The 19,739-nt window shown below is 46.1% G+C and overlaps 1 protein-coding gene across 4 annotated transcripts in view; it reads left to right on the plus strand.

The window, feature by feature from the left end:
- Positions 1-19,739, plus strand: part of LOC119961152 (parathyroid hormone 2 receptor-like) — a 454,460-nt gene that overhangs the window by 313,695 nt on the left and 121,026 nt on the right. For all 4 annotated transcript variants that reach the window (XM_038788634.1, XM_038788635.1, XM_038788633.1 and 1 more), the window contains 3 exons: positions 15,045-15,155; positions 15,251-15,372; positions 15,635-15,729. In XM_038788634.1, coding sequence (XP_038644562.1) covers positions 15,045-15,155; positions 15,251-15,372; positions 15,635-15,729 — 328 coding nt within the window. The remainder of the gene's footprint in view (positions 1-15,044; positions 15,156-15,250; positions 15,373-15,634; positions 15,730-19,739) is intronic.

Below are 19,739 nucleotides of genomic sequence, written 5' to 3' on the forward strand. Positions count from 1 at the left end.
GTGGTAAGGGCACAGAATGTACCCTGGCTGTGGGGTTAACTGTCTATCACCAAGAGTGACACCACCCCCGACCAAGCTGGCTGATTTCTGAAGGAGTTATCTGCCAGAATGAGCCTGTAGTGGGCGAGACAAGAAGGAAAAATTGACTTTTGCACCGTGCTAATTTGCATAGATTCAGAAGAAACCTAGGAGCTCAAAACTGGCCTTTGTGATGTGCTGTAGGGCAGCAACACAGAATAACATTCAATCACAATCTGTAAAATCATCGTCTGGCGGTAACCCTCACTAATGCTATCAATCCAGGAACCAGCCAGATTCAATGGGGATGGGATTTTCCAATCGTCAACGCCAAAATCGCTTGTGGCGATCGGCCGGAGAATCCACGTTTGCACCGAAATCGGGGGTGGCACGGCGTACCCACACGCCGTCGGGACGACAGCCTCAGGACGTCACCTGGTTTAGCTGGTTTAGCTCACTGGGCTAAATCACTGGCTTTTAAAACAGACCAAGCAGGCCAGCAGCACGGTTCGATTCCCGTAACAGCCTCCCCGAACAGGCGCCAGAATGTGGCGACTAGGGGCTTTTTACAGTAACTTCATTTGAAGCCTACTCGTGACAATAAGCGATTTTCATTTTTTCATTTCACCTGAGGCGCTCCTCCGATGCTCTGCCTCTGACGGCACAAAACATTTATGTTATATTTATTTTGTGGACTCCGTGTGGCGGTTGCGGACTGTGTCCAGCCCCACCACAGTCGGAGGGGGGGGAGCCATGCCACTAACCGCGGGATGAAAGCTGGTGGGGGGGTGGTCCGGGAGTGGAGAGTTGGGTCACTGGGTGGCATTATTTGGCATCGCGTCCGCCGCAGGCCGCCGCTGTGCGCATGCGCGATTATGGATCCGGCCATTCTCCAGCCATAGCTGCAGGTAAAGCTGGTGGCTTTACACTGCGTAGCTGCTAGCTCCCCATTGGACGGAGGATCGGTGCAGCTATTGTGCCATTTTATTCTGGCGTAAAACGTTACTGTTCTCCCACACTGGCGTTAGCACTTAGTCTGTAAATTGGAGAATCCAGCCCATGGAGTCTAGGAGGACATGCCAAGAGCAGCACCAGGCATATCTAAAACCAGGACGTCAAACAGGTGAAGTTACACAGGCTACATGCAATGCCAAATAGTGGAAGCAGCTTACTATAGACAAAGCTAAGTGATCTTTAATGATATCAGAACCCAGCACATCAGTGCAAAAGATGAAGCTCAATCATTTGCACTCATCTTCAGTCTGAACTGCCCAATAATATCATCCTCAGCATCACAGGTGCTGGTCTTCAGCGATTCTGATTCACTATACAAGGTATCAAGAAATGGTGAATATATTGATACTTGTTTAGGCCCATAGCCTTTACAACATCTGGCTGCAGGACTGAAGACTTGCACTGTGATAACAAAGGACAGATCTGAACTCATTTGTGGTAATTTAAAAGTCACTATTAATCCTGTACTGTGTGCAGTAGAGTACCCTCTGCCCTTAATTGGTGACTTATTTGCTGGGTTTGTTAGAGGCCAACACTTAATTAAATTTACCTCAGTCAAGCATATCTTCAAATGAATGTGGATCCAGATCCACTACAGGTCTTGGCGATTGTGGAATACAAAGGGTTATTTCTATGTGAAAGACTACATTTGGCACCACTTCCACGCCAGCTTTGTTCCAGTGAGCGATGGACAAAACTTTAAATGATTTGATAGAGTTCAGCGTTATTTAGATGACATCTTGGTTATTGGAAAAAATGAGACAGGACATCTCCGCAACCTAGATACCACACTCGAGAGATTAAAAGTCTGAAAAGATAAATATGACTTTTTCCAATCTTCAATTGAACACTTGGTCATGTCATCGATGCCAAGGGACTGCACAAGTCGCCTTTGAAAGTCAAAGCCATTACTCAGGCACCTGCACCTCAGATTGTGAACCAACTTTGAGTTTTCTTAGGCTTACTAAATTATTACAGAAGGTTTTTCTTCAATCTAAAACCCTTGTGTCAAAATAAAAAGTGGACATGGATGGATCACTGTGAGAGAGTATTCATGCAAGCCAAAGAGGTGCTGCTCAAGTCGAATGCCTTGACACATTTTGATCCAAATTTACCCCTGCAAATGATATGTGATGCATCACCCTATAGGGTTGTAGGTAGTGGTTTCCCATAAAATGCCCACACATGAAGAGAAGCCAATAGCCTTCACGCTGAGAACCTTGAATAAAGCTGAAAGCAATTATACAGAGATAGAGAAAGATTCCCTCTGAATCATTTTTGCCATAAAACTGTTCTACTAATTCCTGTATGGGAGGAAATTTACTTTATTGATGGACCATTGTCTACTGACAATGATTCTTGGACCTCATGCAGGATGCAGAGGTGGACGTTGCTCTTGTCAGAACACACATATAAATTTCAGCATTCGGAAGGGGCCATTCCCCTTGAAACACCCTAGTTCATGTTGGAATACACCTTTAAGGGATTGCAACATGACATCACTGGAAAGGAAGTGCATCATGCAATCCAGTTGGGGTTTCACTTTCGCTTTTCAGCAGACCACACACGTGACCAGCTCTGGTGCTGGTGTTTTCAAACTTTATACCTATATATATATTGTCATGTACCTACTCTTAATAAATAAACTCAAAATATATTCACCCAACCCATTCTGAGTGATTGGTGCCTTTGTTTCATTATAAAAAATAGCAGCTCACTCTTCCATCACCGCAGCCCTTACTGTCTTTGCACCTTCCCATGCAAGTGCAGCAGATTTAGTGTGCATTCATTCATTCACCTCTTCTCACCTATCATCCAGGACCCTAAACACAACCTCCTGGTGAAACAGCAATTTATTTGTTCCTATTTCTATTTATTATGTTGAATTTGTTGCTAATTAGGTGGTGTCCTCTCCACGAGAGAAATGAAATGCAGATTATTCACTTTGCAAGTGTGACCCTGAGCTTCCAGTTACTTGCCATTTTATTTCTTCGCTCCACTCTGTTCTCTGACAGTGCCCCCCCCCCCACATTATTCAGTTGAAGCTCACAGAAATGTGAGGTAGAAAACACCTTTTTCTATTAGACACTTTACAACACTTTGCAAATTATTTTTAAAAATTCAGATCATAGCCACTGCTCCCATTATTTTTTTTCAAACAGCAGCTGTTATAGAATCAGGGGCGGGATTCTCCGCGAACCAGCAGGACGGGTCACTCTGGCGCTGAGGAGTGGCGTGAACCACTCCGGCGTCGGGCCACCCCAAAGGTGCGGTGTCCTCCACACCTTCAGGGGCTAGGCTGGCGTCGGAGTGTTTGGCGCCGCACCAACCAGGGTCAAAGGGCCTCCGCCGGCCGGCGTGGGTTGGAGCATGCGCAGGAGGTTCTTCTGCACACCAGCCATCGCGGAGGTTGACAGCAGCCGGTGCGGAGGGAAAGAGTGCCCCCCACGGCACAGGTCCCGATCGCGGGCCAGGCCACCGTGGGGGCACTCTCCCGGGACCAGATCCCCCCGCGCTTTCCTGAGGACTCTGCAGGCCGCCCGTGGAACCAGGTCCCGCCGGTAAGGACCTGTTATGATTTACGCAGGCGGGACCCGCCGAATACGGGCCAGAGAATCACCGGGCCCGGGGGGGGGGGGGGGGGGGGGGGGGCGCTGCCAGCAGCCGCCGACCGGTGCGTCGTGATTCCCGCCCCCACCAAAACCCCAGCGCCGGAGAATTCGGCAGCCGGCGGGGGCGGGATTCACGCTGCCCCCCGGCAATTCTCAGACCCGGCGGGGGTCGGAGAATTCCGCCCCAAATATTTCAATTTACACCTCCGCCAGACCTATCTTTTATTTCTTTTCTTATCTCATTACCACCACCTTTGCTTTGCACCATCATCCCTTTTGTCGTATCATTGCTCCTGCCATCCACTCGATCACAGACTTTTCCTTTCTTCCTTCCTCCCCTTTTTTTTCCCTTTTCTCTGAACCTGTTTGCAAATATTTTCCAGTTGTTATTTGAGGCTGAAATGTTCATTCTGTTTCTCTCTCAAAAGATGTTGCCTGAACTGCTGAGTATTTTCAGCACTTTGAAAGAGAGAGGAAAAACAAATGGAGAAGGAGAGAGAATTTTCTTTGGTCTTTTGACATTTCCAGTGCCAATACCGAGCTATCTTTTATGATTTGGGGATGCATTTTATGACTGGCGAGGCAGAGCAGTGGGGGATGGGCGGGTGGGGGTTTCCACTTTTGGGGCCAAAAGCAGTGGGTGGGGTGGGGTGGCTGGTGCCTCCATAGGCAATGGAGTGGTCAGAGAGGTGGGATCTCCCCCCATTAAAGCCATTGAGGTTGCCAGGTTTCAATGTATCATGTCCCATGCAGCAGTGGGCCTTCCCAACAACAAAGACGAGATGTGACACATAATTGGCCACTTAATTGCCTTTTACAAAAAATTCATTTATGGGATGGGGTGCTGCTGGTTAGGCCAGCATTTATTGCCTATTCCTAATTACCCTTCAGAAGGTGGTAGTGAGTTGCCTTCTTGAATCGTTGCAGTTCCTGAGGTGTAGGTACACACACTATGCTGTTAGGGAGAGTGTTCCAGGACTTTTGCCCCAGCGACAGTAAAGGAATGGCGATATATTTCCAAGTCAGGATGTTGAGTGATTTGGAGGGGAACCTCCAGGTGGTGGGGTTCCCAGGTATCTGCTGCTCTTGTTCTTCTGGATGGTAATGGCCGTGGGTTTGGAAGGTGCTGCTAAGAAACCTTGGTGAGTTCCTGTAGTGCATCTTGTAGATGGTACACATGGCTGCCACTGTTTGTCAGTGGTGGAGGGTTTGAACGTTTATGGAAGGGGGAGCAATCAAGCGGGCCGCTTTGTTCTGGATGGTGTTAAGCTTCTTGAGAGTTTTTGGGAGTTGCACTCATCCAGGCAAGTGGAGAGTATTCCATTACACACGGCTTGTGCCCTGTTGATGGTTGACAGGCTTTGTGGGGATGGGGGGACGCGTGTCATGAGGTGAGTTGTTCGCCATAACATTCCTAGCGTTTGACCTGCTCTAGTAGCCTCAGTATTAATGTGGCTAGTCCAGTTCAGTTTCTGATCAGTGGCAGTCCGCAGGGTTTTGATTGTGGAGGATTCAGCGATGGTAATGCCATTGAATGTCAATGTGCGATGGTTAGATCCTCTCTTGTAGGAGCTGGTCATTGTCTGGCATTTGTGTGGCGCGGATTTAACTTACCACTTGTCAGCCCAAGCCTGGATATTGTCCAGTTCTTGTTGCATTTGGGCATGGACTGCTTCATTAGCTGAGGAGTCACAAATGGTGCTGAACATTGGGCAGTCATCCACAAACATCCCCACCACAGACCTTATGATGGAAGGCAGGTCATTGTAAAGCAGCTGAAGATTGTTGGGCTGAGGACACTATCCTGAGGAACCCATGCAATGATGTCCTGGAGCTGAGATGATTGATCTCCAACCACCACAACCATCTTACTTTGTGCCAGGCATGGCTCCAAACATCGGAGAGTTTTCCTCCCATTTCCCATTTACTCCAGTTTAGCTAGGGCTCCTTGATGCCTACGCGGTCATATGCTGCCTTGATGTCAAGGGTAGTCACTCTCACCTCACCCCTGACATTCAGTTCTTTGTCTATGTTTGAACGAAGGCTTGAATGAGGTCAGGGGCTGAGTGACCCAAGTGAGCAGGTTATTGCTGAGTAAGTGCTGCTTGATAGGACTGTTGATGATTCCTTCCATCACTTTGCTGATGATGGAGAGAAGACTGATAGGGCGATAATTGGCTGGGTTGGATTTGTCCTGTTTCTTGTGTACGGGACACACCTGGGCAATTTTCCACATTGCTGGGTAGATGCCATTGTTGTAGCTGTACTGGGACAGCTTAGCTAGGGGTGCGGCCAGATCTGGAGCACGTCTTCAGTACTATTACTGGAATATTGTCAGGTCCCATAACCTTTGCAGTATCCAGTGCCTTCAGCCATTTCTTGCCATCACATGGGGTGAATGGAATTGACTGAACAGAGAAGACCAAGATGGATCATCCACTCGGCACTTCTGGCTGAAAATTGTTGTGAATTCCTCAGCCTTGTCTTTTGCACAGATGTGCTGGGCTCCTCCATCATTGAGCATGTGGATATTTGTGGATTCTCCTCTTCCAGTAATTTTCCACCACCATTCATGGCTGGATGTGGCAAGACTGCAGAGCTTACATGTGATGTGTTCATTGTGGAATCGCTTAGCTCTGTCTATTACTTGCTGCTTATGCTGTTTGGCACACAGGTTGTCCTGTGTTGTACCTTCACCAGGTTGACACTTCATTTATCGGTATGCCTGGTGTTGCTCCTCACATGCTCTCCTACACTCTTCACTGAACCTGGGTTGATCCTCTGGCTCGTTGTAATGGTAGAGTGGGGGATATGCTAGGCCATAAGATTAGAGATTGTGGTTGAATACAATTCTGCTGCTGCTGATGGCCCATAGTGACTCATGGATGCCCAATGTTGAGTGGAACAAAGAACAATATAGCACAGGAACAGGCCCTTCAGCCCACCAAGCCTGTACCGGTCATGATACCAACCTTTGCCAAAACCCTCAGCACTTCCTTGTGCCATACCCCTCTATACCCATCCTATCCATGTGTTTGTCAAGATGTCTTTTAAATGCTGTTAATGTATCTGCTTCCACAACCTCCCCTGGCAACACGTTCCAGGCACTCATCACCCTCCGATTAAAAACCTGCCTCGCACATCTCCTCTAAACTTTTCCCCACGGACTTTAAACCTATGCCCCCTGGTAACTGACCCCCTCCATCCATCCTGGGAAAGAGTGCCTGCTCATCCACTCTATCCATGCCCCTCATAATCTTGTAGACCTCTATCAGGTCACCACTCAACCTCCGCCTTTCTAATGAAAACAGTCTGAGTCTATTCAGCCTTTCTACATAGCTAACAGCCTCCAGACCAGGTAACATCCCAGTAAACCTCCACTGCACCCTCTCCAAAGCCTCCATATCCTTCTGGTAGTGTACCAACCAGAATTGTGCGCAATATTCCAAGTCTGGCCTTACCAAGGTTCTATACAACTGCAGCTTGACTTGCCAGTTTTTATACCCGATGCCCCATCCAATGAAGGCAAGCATCCCTTACGCTTTCTTGACTACCTTGTCCACTTGTGTTGCCACCTTCAAAGATCTGTGGACCTGCGTGCCCAGATTTCTCTGACTTGTATATTCCTAAGAGTTTTGCTATTTACGGTTAATTTCCCCTCTATTTTAGACCTACCAAAATGCATTACCTCATATTTGTCCAGACTAAACTTCATTTGCCATTTCTCTGCCCAAGTCTCCAACCTATCCATGTCCTGCTGTATCTTCCGACAATCCTCAACACCATCTGCCACCCCACCAACCTTGGTGTCATACCAGTTGCCAGATCTGTTCGAAGTCTATCCAATTTAGCATAGTGGTAGTGCCACACAACACGATGCAAGTTCTCCTCAATATGAAGATGGGACTTCATCTCCACAAGGACTGTGCAATGGTCACTTCCACCTACCTTGTTCTGGATAGATACATCTGAAGCAGGCAGATTGTGAGGATGAGTTCAAATATATTTTCCCCTCTTGTTGGTTCCCTCACCACCTGCTGCAGTCCCAGTCTAGCAGCTATGTCCTTTAGGACCTGGCCGTCTGGATCTGTGATGGTACCACCAAGCCAATCTTGGTGAGGAACATTGAAGTCCCCCACCCAGAGTATATTCTGCACCATTTCCACCCTCAGTGTTTACTCCAAGTGCTGTTCAACATCGAGGAATACTGATTCATCAGCTGATGGTGGACGGTATGTGGTAATCAGCAGAAGGTTTCCTTGCCCTAGTTTAACCTGAAGCCATGGGTCTTAAATGGGTCCATGGTCGATGTTGAGGACTTCCATGGCAACTCCCTCCCGACTGTATACCACTGTGCCGCCACCTCTGCTGGGTCTGTCTTGACGGTGAGACAGGACATACCCAGGAATGGTGATAGTGGTGTCTGAGACGGTGTCTGTAAGTTATGATTCTGTGAGTATGTCTATATCGGGCTGTTGCTTAACTAGTCTGTGAGATAGCTCTCCCAACTTTGGCACAAACCCCCAGATGCTAATAAAGAGAACTTTTCATGGTTAACAGGCAGGATTTGCCATTGTAATTTCCATTGCCTGGATCGATGCTGGGTGGTCTGTCCGGTTTAATTCATTATTCCTGTTTTTTTGCGGTTGAACACAACTGAGTGGCTTGCTTGGCTATTCCAGAGGGCACTTGAGAGTCAACCACATAGCTGTGGGTCTGGAGTCACATGTAGGCCATACCAGGTAAGGAGGGAAGATTTCCTTCCCTTAAGGACAGAAGTGAACCAGATGGGTTTTTATGACAAATGACAATGGTCATCATTAGACTTTTAATTCCAGGTAATTTATTGCCGTGGTGGGATTCAAACCCAGGTCCCAAGATCACTAACCTGGGTCTCTGTATTACAGTGGTATAGTACCAATACCAATATGCCATCCCCTCCCCAATTGAGCACCCAGTAGGCAACCAGATTGCCACCTAGCACACCTTTTGCAAAATGGCATAGCTACAGGAAGACTTACGGCATCCCCCTTTGGGGCCATTTTGCCACTCTTCTTGCCTCACAGCCCATCTCCCTTCCTCCTTCTTGGCAGTCCCTCAGCATAAAGGATGACTGGCTTCCACTCCAGGGGAGGTGGGTTCTGTGGTGGTTAACTCCATTCCAGCGGGGAGTTTCAGGGTGAGGGGTGGAATGTTGCTGCGAGGAAGATGGAGAAGAGCGTTGGTGTGATGACGCAGCCTTGTTTTGCCCCAGTTTGCATACGTACTGGGCCTGTGGTGATTCCATTGATGAGGATCATGGTTTTCAAGTGGGGAATGGCGCTGAATTTCAGCGGGCAGCCAAATATGAGAAGGAAGCCCACAATCCCTCATGGTTGACAGAGTCGAAGGCCATTGTGAGATCGGAGAATGCCATGCGCAAAGGTTAATGTAGCTGCCTACATTTTTTGTGGATTTGTTGTGCGTTGATGATCATGTCCATTGGTGGGCGGAAGCTGCACTGCGATTCAGGAATGAGGAGGTGGTTGCAATGCCCTTTCCCGTGGCAGAGAGTAGGGAAATCCCTCTGCAATTTTCCCAGTCAGACCTATCTCCTTTCTTGAAGATGGTCACAATTAAGGCATCTCTGAGGTCACACGGCATGCTCTCTTCCTTCCAAACAAGAGTGATGAGGTTGTTAATTCTTGTCAAAAGTGCTTCTCCGCCGCATTTTAATACTTCTGTGGGGATTGTATCTGTTCCAGAGGTCTTGACGGATGGCTTTTTCAACCTTAAAGAAAGCTAGGGTTGCACTAAAATGGTGGAGGGTAGTATGTTGCGGGACGGTGTTGTGAACACTTGTGTCGAAGGTTGTGTATGAGTTGAGGAGGTCCTTAAAGTGATCTCTCCAGTGGGTGTTGACTGCCTCTCTGACTTTGATGAGTGCCCCTCTGTTTTGGCTCTCCGTGGGGTGGGTCCCAGGGTTCTCGGATCACAGATGGTTTTGATTGTGGTGAAGAAGACACACATATCGTGGTTGTTGGCGGGTAGCTGAGTCTCCAGCACTCTTTCCACGCACCATCTGTTTTCGACCAGGAAACACCAAGACTGGGTCTACGAGAATGATCAGCAGATCCAAGATGATCTTGACCACAAATACAAGATGCTCCTCAACTGGTAGCTCCACCAAAACCAGAATGAGAGGAAACAGTCCATCTCCAAAATGCTGGTAAAATTCAACCTATGACTCCTTTTTCAGAATATTAGTACAATTTCTTTTCTCTGGTCCCAGGCACTTCTGAACATTTTTTCTGTAAAATTTATGCAAGCCAGAGTTTCTGCAATTTTCTCCCTTAGTTCCTTAAGGATCCCACTATGTATCTTATCAGGTGATTTATCCACCTTAGCTTTAAGTATGGCAACTGAAATTTATGTTCGTGGGACCAGGAGGAACAAGGCTACTTTCCCTGTGCTTGCAAAAATATACAGCTGGGGCTGTCTTTGTGTGGTTTCCAACAATTCCTTTAAGGGTTGATGGTTAGGCTATTCAAAACTTGGGTTCTACCCATTTGACTCTGAACTTTGCACTTGGCATCAAACTGGACCAAGACCCCAACTTGCATCTTTAAAGGACTTACTGCCTGTTTCATGCGACCACCTTAAATGACATTAAAGTTGTTTGAGCCTCTTTGGCACCTGGGGTACCTCGTGCACTGTGTGGGCACAACAGATTATAATTCAAACTGAGGTCCTTTGATGATAGATGGCCATGAGCTGGTTTTCCCCCTCTTTGAGTATTAAATCCCAGATCATTTTGTATGGTAGTCATTCACTTTGGCTGTGATTCCTGGATTGTATTTTAACTCTGCAATTGCAAATATATGAAGATTATCCTGGTATTTTGATTTGACTGAGGAACAATATTACCAATTTCTTCATGAGAGCTGGTTCTTTTAATTGCTGTAAGAAGAATTTTAAGAATGTTCCTGATTTTTGCTGAATTTTTTGTGAACTATTTTAGACAGTTTCGGACATTTCACAACATACCAATTCTGCTTGCCTCTGTAAATAAATCGAGTTATGAATAATCCTGTTCATTCGCTCAACCTTTAAAAAACGGCAACGAATAAACGGGCATCGTGCGACTATCAACAGGCAGGACTGTTCCCTTCCAGTTGGGGAACACTTCAGCAGTCAAGGACATTCAGCCTCTGATCTCCGGGTCAGCATTCTACAAGGAGGCCTTCAGGAGACGCGACAACGCAAAATTGCTGAGCAAAAACTTATAGCTAAGTTCCGCACGCATGAATGCGGACTCAACCGGGATCTGGGATTCATGTCGCATTACATTCGGCCCCCACCAACAAGCCTGGACTTGCAGAGGCCCACCGACTGAACTGGCTTGGGACAATTCACACCTCTTTAACCTGGAGTTACCTCTCTCTCTGCATCTTTGATGATTTGATTGCCTGCAGGTGCTCGCATTCCGGGGCATCTCTGACTGTGTCTATATAAACATTTCTGGAACAAGCCTTTCCATTCACCTGAAGAAGGAGCCGTGCTCCGAAAGCTCGTGTTTGAAACAAACCTGTTGGACTTTAACCTGGTGTTGTAAGACTTCTTACTTTAAAAAACGGAACCTGCCATGGTTATTTAGAAATCAATATTATGTCATTAGTGCCATTCACCAGTAAGTTTATTTCAAGCGAGAACTGTTTTCCTCTTTGGCGTGCAATATTCTAGATATTGGGCGAGATTCCCCCCCCCCCCCCCCCCCCCCCCCCCCCCCCCCGCCAAAGCCATGGGGTTTGTCATCCATACGCCATTCCCCGGTGGTATTCTATCCTCCAGCCGCTCGTCAATGGGATTTCCCATTGAAATCGCCCTACTCTGCTGGTGGTGGTTGGTGGGGGGTGGGGGGGAGACTGCCATCAGGAAAGGAGAACCCCGATGACTGGCTGGATAATTCTAGCTATTACATTGAAATACATAGACGTTAAACCCAGAAGTAGGACATTCAACCAGACCAGCCGGCATCAAAATTAATCTCGCCACCAGCAATCCCCATTGCCATGTCAGCAAATATTTCTGACCATCTTCTTTTTTTAAAAATTTATTGTACCCAATTATTTTTTCCAATTAAGGGGCAATTTAGCATGGCCAATTCACCTAACCTGCACATCTTTGAGTTTGTGGGGGCGAAACCGACGCAGACACGGGGAGAATGTGCAAACTCCACAGGGCCGGGATTCGAACCCGGGTCCTCAGCGCCGTAGGCAGCAATGCTAACCACTGTGCCACCATGCTGCCCTTTTCTGACCATCTGCAACCTCTCTTCTTGATAATCTACTGAATGTAATCGTGAATATTACAAATGTTTCTGCCTCAATTACTCTGACAGTGGAATGAATTCAATATCCTCTGTGAACAGATTTCTCCTTTCCCCTGTTCTAGCTTGCACCTATTACCCTTCATTTTACACCCCTCAATCTCAAGCAACCTGCTTCTCTTTACCTTGTCCCATCATTTAATGATTTAAACACTTTTATCATATCACCCCATTAGGAGTCTGCAGCCAATAGGTCGATAGCGACATGGCCTGAAACTTGAAATTGGGTGTGTATTGCAAACAAATTTCTCCCCAGCCCCACATTTTAAAAGTTTTTCTTTGTCGTTTTCATCCCAGGTATGCCCCTAAAAAATTGGTGATGTGCCCTCTCAAAAACTTGTTCTAAATTAACATCTATCGAGAGTTTTGCACTGGCTCACCATTCGCTTTTCTACTCTATACCCTGTGTCATTAAAATCCAGTAGCTCCTTTTAGAGCTTTCTCAACTTGAGGTACTTCCTTAAATTACCGAGAAAACTGTACCCCCAAATCCCACTGCTCTTCCATAGTCATGAACATACTTCCATTCAAAGAATTCTTTTATGAAAATCCATTGCCTCACATTGATAGAAAGTGAATTCCATCTGCCTCTTTTTACCCATTGCTTCCATTTTATTGATCGATGCCGAGTGTATTCCTGGCTCTGTGCATATGTCTCAGAAGTGAAAATTCAGGCATCTAATTCTGTTTTCTCTCAATGGATGCTACCACACCTTCAGAGTATTTCTAGCATTTTCTGATTTTTTTGCAAAATTCTAGCATCTGTAATACTTTGTTTCTGATTCACTGAAATACTGGGCTGAATTTAATGCCCTAATTCGAGGTAGGTTTGGTGGCAGGTTGGGACCCTACCACCTTCCCGCCACTATCCCGAGTGTGGAACAGGAAATTTTGTGGACAACCATCCCGCCCTGACAGCAATCCACATCCGTAAATGGGTAATTAATGCTTGGGTCCCTCACTGGTCCTAGGCCTCTGCTCCCTTGGTGGCACTGCCTGAAACAACAACTGCTAGCCTCTAAATGGCCCCCATCTCTCAGGGAACAGGATTTCTGCCTGGGGTCCTTCATTCTGGAAAAGGCCCGGTGCTGCCCTGTCAAATGCCTGAGAAACACTTAATTCAGTGGGCCTTCCTGAAAGGAGGTAACCCAGGCTTCTCACTACCTCCAGCCTGATGGTGGGACCCCTGTCACTTCCAGTAAAGACCAGCCACTGTTCGTCTGCTTTTGAAAAGCAATTTTATTTTCTCCGATGCTGGACCCAAAATGTTGTTCTCGTGGTCGTCAGCACCGTGCCCTTCAAAATCAGAATTAAATTACAATCCAAGTATTAAAAATTGTAAGCAAAGACCTCCAGAAAAGAGTTGACAATCCTAGGGTTAGTAAGCCAGTTTGCGCACTGGATTTTTATGTGGTAAGAAATAGTGTAATAATAAAATAATAATCTTTATTAGTGCCACAAGTAGGCTTATATTAACACTGCAATTAAGTTACTGTGAAAATCCCCAAATCAGGCAGCACTATGGCGCAGTGGTTAGCCTCCTCCTGCACTGTAGTGAGTCTATGATTCTAGTTGTAAAACTCTGTTTTTTTCCTATCCTCTTCTTGTGTGCTTGTTTGTTTGTATGCCATTGAGTTGGCCATCTCCCAGGTTTGTTTGTATGAATAAATAATACCGCTGATTTAACCCTGAAGAGAGTTTGCTGTGAGTCACTTTAAAATTGACTTCACAAACAAGGGTTTGGGGGGAACCAGAGCCAGAGTCTATTTCAACAGTTAAAACACCTGTGCTCATGGACAGGTGGTGAAAAAAAATAAATTAGTTCAGTTTGCCTCTCTCTCTCTGTAACATGAGGCTCACACCTGATTCAGGAAAATCCCTGAGCCACCCAGCTAAAATGTTTACAGCCCATTGTTTAAACCACCTCTGGAACGGCGGGCTCAGCGGCGCGAGCAGGCCCCCGAGGTCCTGGGGAGGCGGGGGGCGATCGAACTCCAGGGGGTGCTCCCATGGTGGCCTGGCCCGCGATCGGGGCCCCCCCCTCAGAGTCCGGGCCAGTGCCCTGGGTGCACTAGTTTCTTCCGTGTCCGCCACGGCCTTCGCCATGGCGGAAGCGGAAGAGAACCCCACATCGCGCATGCGCAGACCGGCGAAAGCCTTTCGGCCAGCCCCACTGCCGGGGGCGCCGGTTTTTTGCGCCGGTCTTCTGGTGGCAACCGCTCCGGCGCGGGGCTGGCCCCCAAAGGTGGGGAGAATTCCCCACCTTTGGCGAGGCGCGACCCCTGAGTGGCTGGCGCCACTCCCCTACTCCGGGACCCTCCGTCACGCCGGGTAGGGGAGAATGCCGCCCCTGACCAGTGGTTATTTAACCTGAAGATCATCACACCTCAGGCAAGGGGCAAGGCTGAGAAGATGGGGCCTTGATCATAAAATTAAATACTTACATCGATACCTTTCATAACCTCTCAGAATATGACAATTTTTTCACAGCCAATTAAATAATTTCTTTATAGCCAATAAAGTACATTTTTAAAATTGCAGAAAAATACAAGACACTGCAAACTGCAATGACGAGTGGCCAAATAATCTGTTTGTGATGTATGTTGAGCGACACCAGGGGGTATTCCCCTGTTCATTGAAATAGTGTGTGGGATGTTGTAAATTAACCAGTAAAGATGAATAGAGCCTTGGTTTAATATCTCGGCTGAAAGGTTGCACCTGTGGCAGTGAAGCACTCTCTCAGTGTTACTGTGGAGTATTGGGGCCTACATTTTGGGCCCAGTGTCACTTTAATTGAACCCTACAACCTTCTCCCTCAGAAGCAGGCGTGGTACTACTGAACTACAGCTGGTAGCTTTATATATGTGCTTAAATCCTGCTTGACAAATTCTATACAGTTTGTCTAATTATTATTATTAATTCATTCAGGTTGTGTTATTCTGTTCAAGAAGGTTTTGAGAATGTTTTGGTGCAGTTAAGCTCATTGGACTCAATCATTCCTTTTCTCTTTGTTTTATTCCATTCTTTCTCAGATGGATCCTGTTCTCCGGAGTGGGATGGGTTGACATGCTGGCCAGGTGGATTGGCAGGAGAACTCACTGCTGTTCCGTGTCCCAGCTACATTTATGATTTTAATCATAATGGTACTGTGCCAAAGTTTATCAATGGGAAAAGACTAATCAATCCAAAGTGACGCAAAGCTCTGAAAATATCAACGAGGTGTCTCTTCTTTTCGCAGGGTTTGCCTATCGTCAGTGTGAGGATGATGCAAAATGGAAGTTTGTTGAAAATCTGAACCGAACATGGACAAATTACACCGAGTGTATCACTTTCTTGCAGACGGACAATAGCAATAGACAAGTAAAAGTTGAAACCTGTCTGTGCTGAAGTTTTACAGCCCATTGTATTTGTATTATAATCTCTGGGGTGGGGGCGGGGTGGGGGGGGGGGGGGGGGGGGGGGGGGTTGAGTGGGGGAAATAGCTATGAAGCCTGAATAATTGGTAGTGATTTTTTCAGATTGCTTAAGTATGAAATAATGAGAAAAGATAAAATCCAGAAATGTATTTTTACAGAACATCAACGACTTCTTAATTTTTAGATAATACACTCTTATTTAACAGGACTTATTCGAACGATTGTATGTCATGTACACCGTGGGATATTCTGTGTCACTCTGCTCTTTGACCATAGCGATTATGATCATAGGATATTTCAAGTAAGTGGAACAGATGAGTCTCATTTATTTTTCTCATTCAAATTTTAAATATGAGAAAGAAAGTAACAGAGGATACTTTTTACAATTTGAAATTGCCACTGCAGAGATTAGTGTGACAGAGGCAAAAACGAATGGATAGAAAACCATGGCATGTGTGACTGAGGCATGAAGGCAGCAAGAGAATAAGGAACAAGCCGGCCTTTGTCAACTGTGCCTGGTTCCTCCTGTAAAAATTCCATACGGAAAACTCACTGACTTCAGACACAGGAAATTGGCCTGGTGATGATTCAGATTGGTCAGAGATGGGGCTGGTTAAATTATTCAAATTCTAAGTATGTCCTTGCATTGCGTGAACTGTGGCAGAACTAAATTGAAAAACAATTGCCCTATGTGCGGATGGAAGAATAATGGCTTTGTGTATAATGTTGACGTAAGAGAGAGCGTTAAATCAAATACATGAAATGAAAATTGCTTATTGGCACAAGTTGGCTTCAAATGAAGTTACTCTGAAAAGCCCCTAGTCACCACATTACAGTGCCTGTTCAGCGCCTGGTATGGCAATTGAACCCACGCTTTGGTCTGCTTTACAAGCCAGCTCTTAGCCCACTATGCTAAACCAGCCCCTGGTTACATACCTGGTTACATACAGGGCCTAGTCTGGGCTCACTTAGCTGAGTTCAGCAGGGAAGCAGTTAGGGCACCACAATTAGCCCAAGAATACTGCTGCTAATCACAGCCTCTGCTGAAAAATGTGCATGTGTAAATATTGGCTGATGGCATCATTGTTGCCTTATTCACGAACAAATTGGGAGGATTGGATTGCACCCATTCTTCCTCTGCAGTACACACATTTTTGATAGCATTTGGGAGCATGAGAGAAGAAATCTATGGTCCGAAATGTGGTGCATTGCCCATCCTTACATCTCCCTTGCTGGAGTAGATACGTCAGCACAACTTGTTCTAATATGTACAGCTTTTAAAGAACAGTCCTAAAAGTTAAATCAGTAAGATGTGTAGCATCTAAAATGAGAGTTGATGGCTTATTGAAAACAGAAGCTGCATTATATCTTTGTGATAATTAATTGCCTGGCCACAGACACTACACTTCAAGCACAGATTATAGGTAACTGAAATAATGCTCACATTTGGGAATTCTCCTGTCCCTCTCCCGTGGGTGTGAGTATTTCTTATATTTTATTTATGACAAGAAGGAAATGTAATTTATATTGTGCACCAAATTTTCAATTTATGTCACGACACTGCACATGTACCTGTTACATATGCTTAAGAACAGTGCTTCAGCACTGTTATATATTGCGACCAATGTGGGCTTTGATTTCAACCTCACCTGCAGTGGTTTAGAAAAAATATTGAGCGTCTGTATTAAATGTTTTAAATCAGTGTTTTGTAACATTGTTTAATGTTTCGGAATGTTCAATGTTAACTACCTGCCAATGAGCCCCAATACTGGTCCATGCTAATATGTGACAATGTACCAATCAAATTCAACCCTATTTTCACGTATGTTCCTTGCCATTCTGCAACCGCCCCTCTTTCAATTATTTCTTAATCTTGGATATTTTACCCACTCTGCCCAGCCTTTTCTAACTCTGGCACCTTTCCTGTGTTTTCAGGTCTGGTCTTTGGGGAGTAGGTGTAAAAGACATTGAAGTGCTCAATCAGCCATGATCCTATTAAATGGCGTAGGATGATCGCTGAATGGCACACGTCTGTTCCTGTGTTTCACCTACTTTCTGTCGGGGGACCCTCCATTCCATTCAAATCGTACCGCTCTGTCCCCCTCCCAATTAGTCTCTATGGTGCTATTAGTCTCTATTGGCCTTAGTGTTGGGTCGGGTTACTGGGTTATGGGAATAGGGCGGAGGTGCGGGCTTGGGTAGTCGTCTTTGAAGTTGCACTTGACTAGATTCCATAGGAATGAACAGCTAGAGAGCTAGGTTGCAAAACCCCTGAAAGATGTTCGACTGGAGTTTGAAATTACACCGGCGAGAAAGCCAGCTCACATTTTGGGCTGGATTCTCCGATTTTCAGGCTATGTCCTGATGTCGGCGTGGGAATGGTGGTGTTTTACGACCGAAAAATTGGCGCAAAATGGCCACTGATCCTCTGTTTGGTGGGGGGTGCTAGCAGGCAGGCAGCGTAGAGCACCCGGCTCTAGCTGCCGATACAGCTGGAGAATTGCCGTGTCAGGGCATGCGCACGGCGACGGCCTGCAGTGGCCACACCGTGCAACATGGCACCGTGCTGGCTTTGGTCTGCAATATTTGGTCTGCACCGTGCAATATTGACATGAATATTGATTCTCCAGCCAATCGCCGACGATTTTGCCATCGGCGACCGGAGAATCCCGCCCTTTGTTTCAGTCATTCCCAAACTATGATACTCAAAATCTTCAGGGAGGTTCTCTAATATATTATAATGCAGGAGGAGTTATAGTTATGAAAAACGATGCAAGTGATTAGGAGCTTTTCCAATGGAGCCAAGAAGGTGATGTGACCCAACTCTTTTCGACACTATGGAGGGGGACAATAGAGAAAATGTAGCAGTTTGTTTCAACTGATCAATGAAATGATTAAAAAAGGGCGTTGATTGAAGAATGAAGAGGTAGATGAAAAAGGAATTTGTTGTACAAAAAGGTGATTGGAGTGTCGTATTCTCTGTCACAAGCTGTTTTTGAAAGAGTCCATTGAATTACTTTACAACAAAAGTAACTTGTACTTAGATGGCACCTTTAACGTAGTAAAGTATTCCAAGGCACTTCACGACAGATTTGTAACAAAATTTGGCACTGATCATATAAAGGGATATTAGCACAGATGATCAAAAGCTTGGGAAAAGAGGTGAGTTTTAAGAAGCATTTTAAAGGACAAAGGGAGAGGTGGAGAGGGTTAACAAGGGAATTTTGGAGCCTAAGGCCCAGGCAGATGAATGCATGACCACCAGTAATGGATGGATTAAAATCAGAGATGTACAAATCAAAATTAAGAGTGCAGGATTCTCAAAGGCATGTAAGTTTGAAGGAAGTGACAGAGATAGGTAAAGGCAAGGCATGGAGAAACCTGAATACAAGAATATGGATTTTAAACTTGGAATTTGCTGGACCGGAACTAATGTAACAAGGGATGTAACTTAGGGTGGTTGAGTGGATGAAACTGGGCTGTAATGTTTTGGGTTAGTTTGAGTTTAAGTAGGGTGGAAAATGAGAAGCTGGATAGGAAAACATTGGAATAGTCATATCATAATATCCACTCATGTATATAATGAGATGCAGACAGGCAGTGATTGACACACAGGATGACCAATGAACACACAATACAGAACAACCAATCACCAGACAAGACACCACCACTATAAATCCCACAGGGCATTAAGACTCCCGCACTTTTCGGGACCCAGACACTGAGACAGTCAGAGTGCACAAGTTAGTGGGCACTATTGCCATGTGGTAGCTAATAAGTCTGGTCAAGCCAGTAAGAGGTCGTCAGTAGGATTAGTAGAGTGTCAACCCACAGCTGAACATGTTCAGCAGTTCATAGTTAAATAAAACCATGTTGGATCATCTCCGCTGTTAGATGTTTGTTTCTAGCTCACCTGCATCCAGTTGCAGTCAACGTTGAACCAACCCATCTAACACATCAAGTCATGTATGGCCAGTGTAACAAAGGCATTGATAAGGGAGTTAGCACCTGCTGAGCTGGGGTAAGGGCCAAGATTTGCTGTTCTCGCTTGCCCCACCATGTCACAGGTCTCACCATGTACGAAACCTGAGAATCCTGCCCAATGATAGAGCTTGGTAATGATATAGGATCATAGAATCCCTACAGTGATGGCAGCACGGTGGCTCAGTGGGTTAGCCCTGCTGCCTCACGACGCTGAGGTCCCAGGTCCGAACCCGGCTCTGGGTCACTGTCCCTGTGGAGTTTGCACATTCTGCCCCTGTGTGCGTGGGTTTTGCCCCACAACCCAAAGATGTGCAGGATAGGTGAATT

The sequence above is a fragment of the Scyliorhinus canicula genome, chromosome 2 (assembly GCF_902713615.1).
Source record: "Scyliorhinus canicula chromosome 2, sScyCan1.1, whole genome shotgun sequence".
Lineage (NCBI taxonomy): Eukaryota > Metazoa > Chordata > Chondrichthyes > Carcharhiniformes > Scyliorhinidae > Scyliorhinus > Scyliorhinus canicula.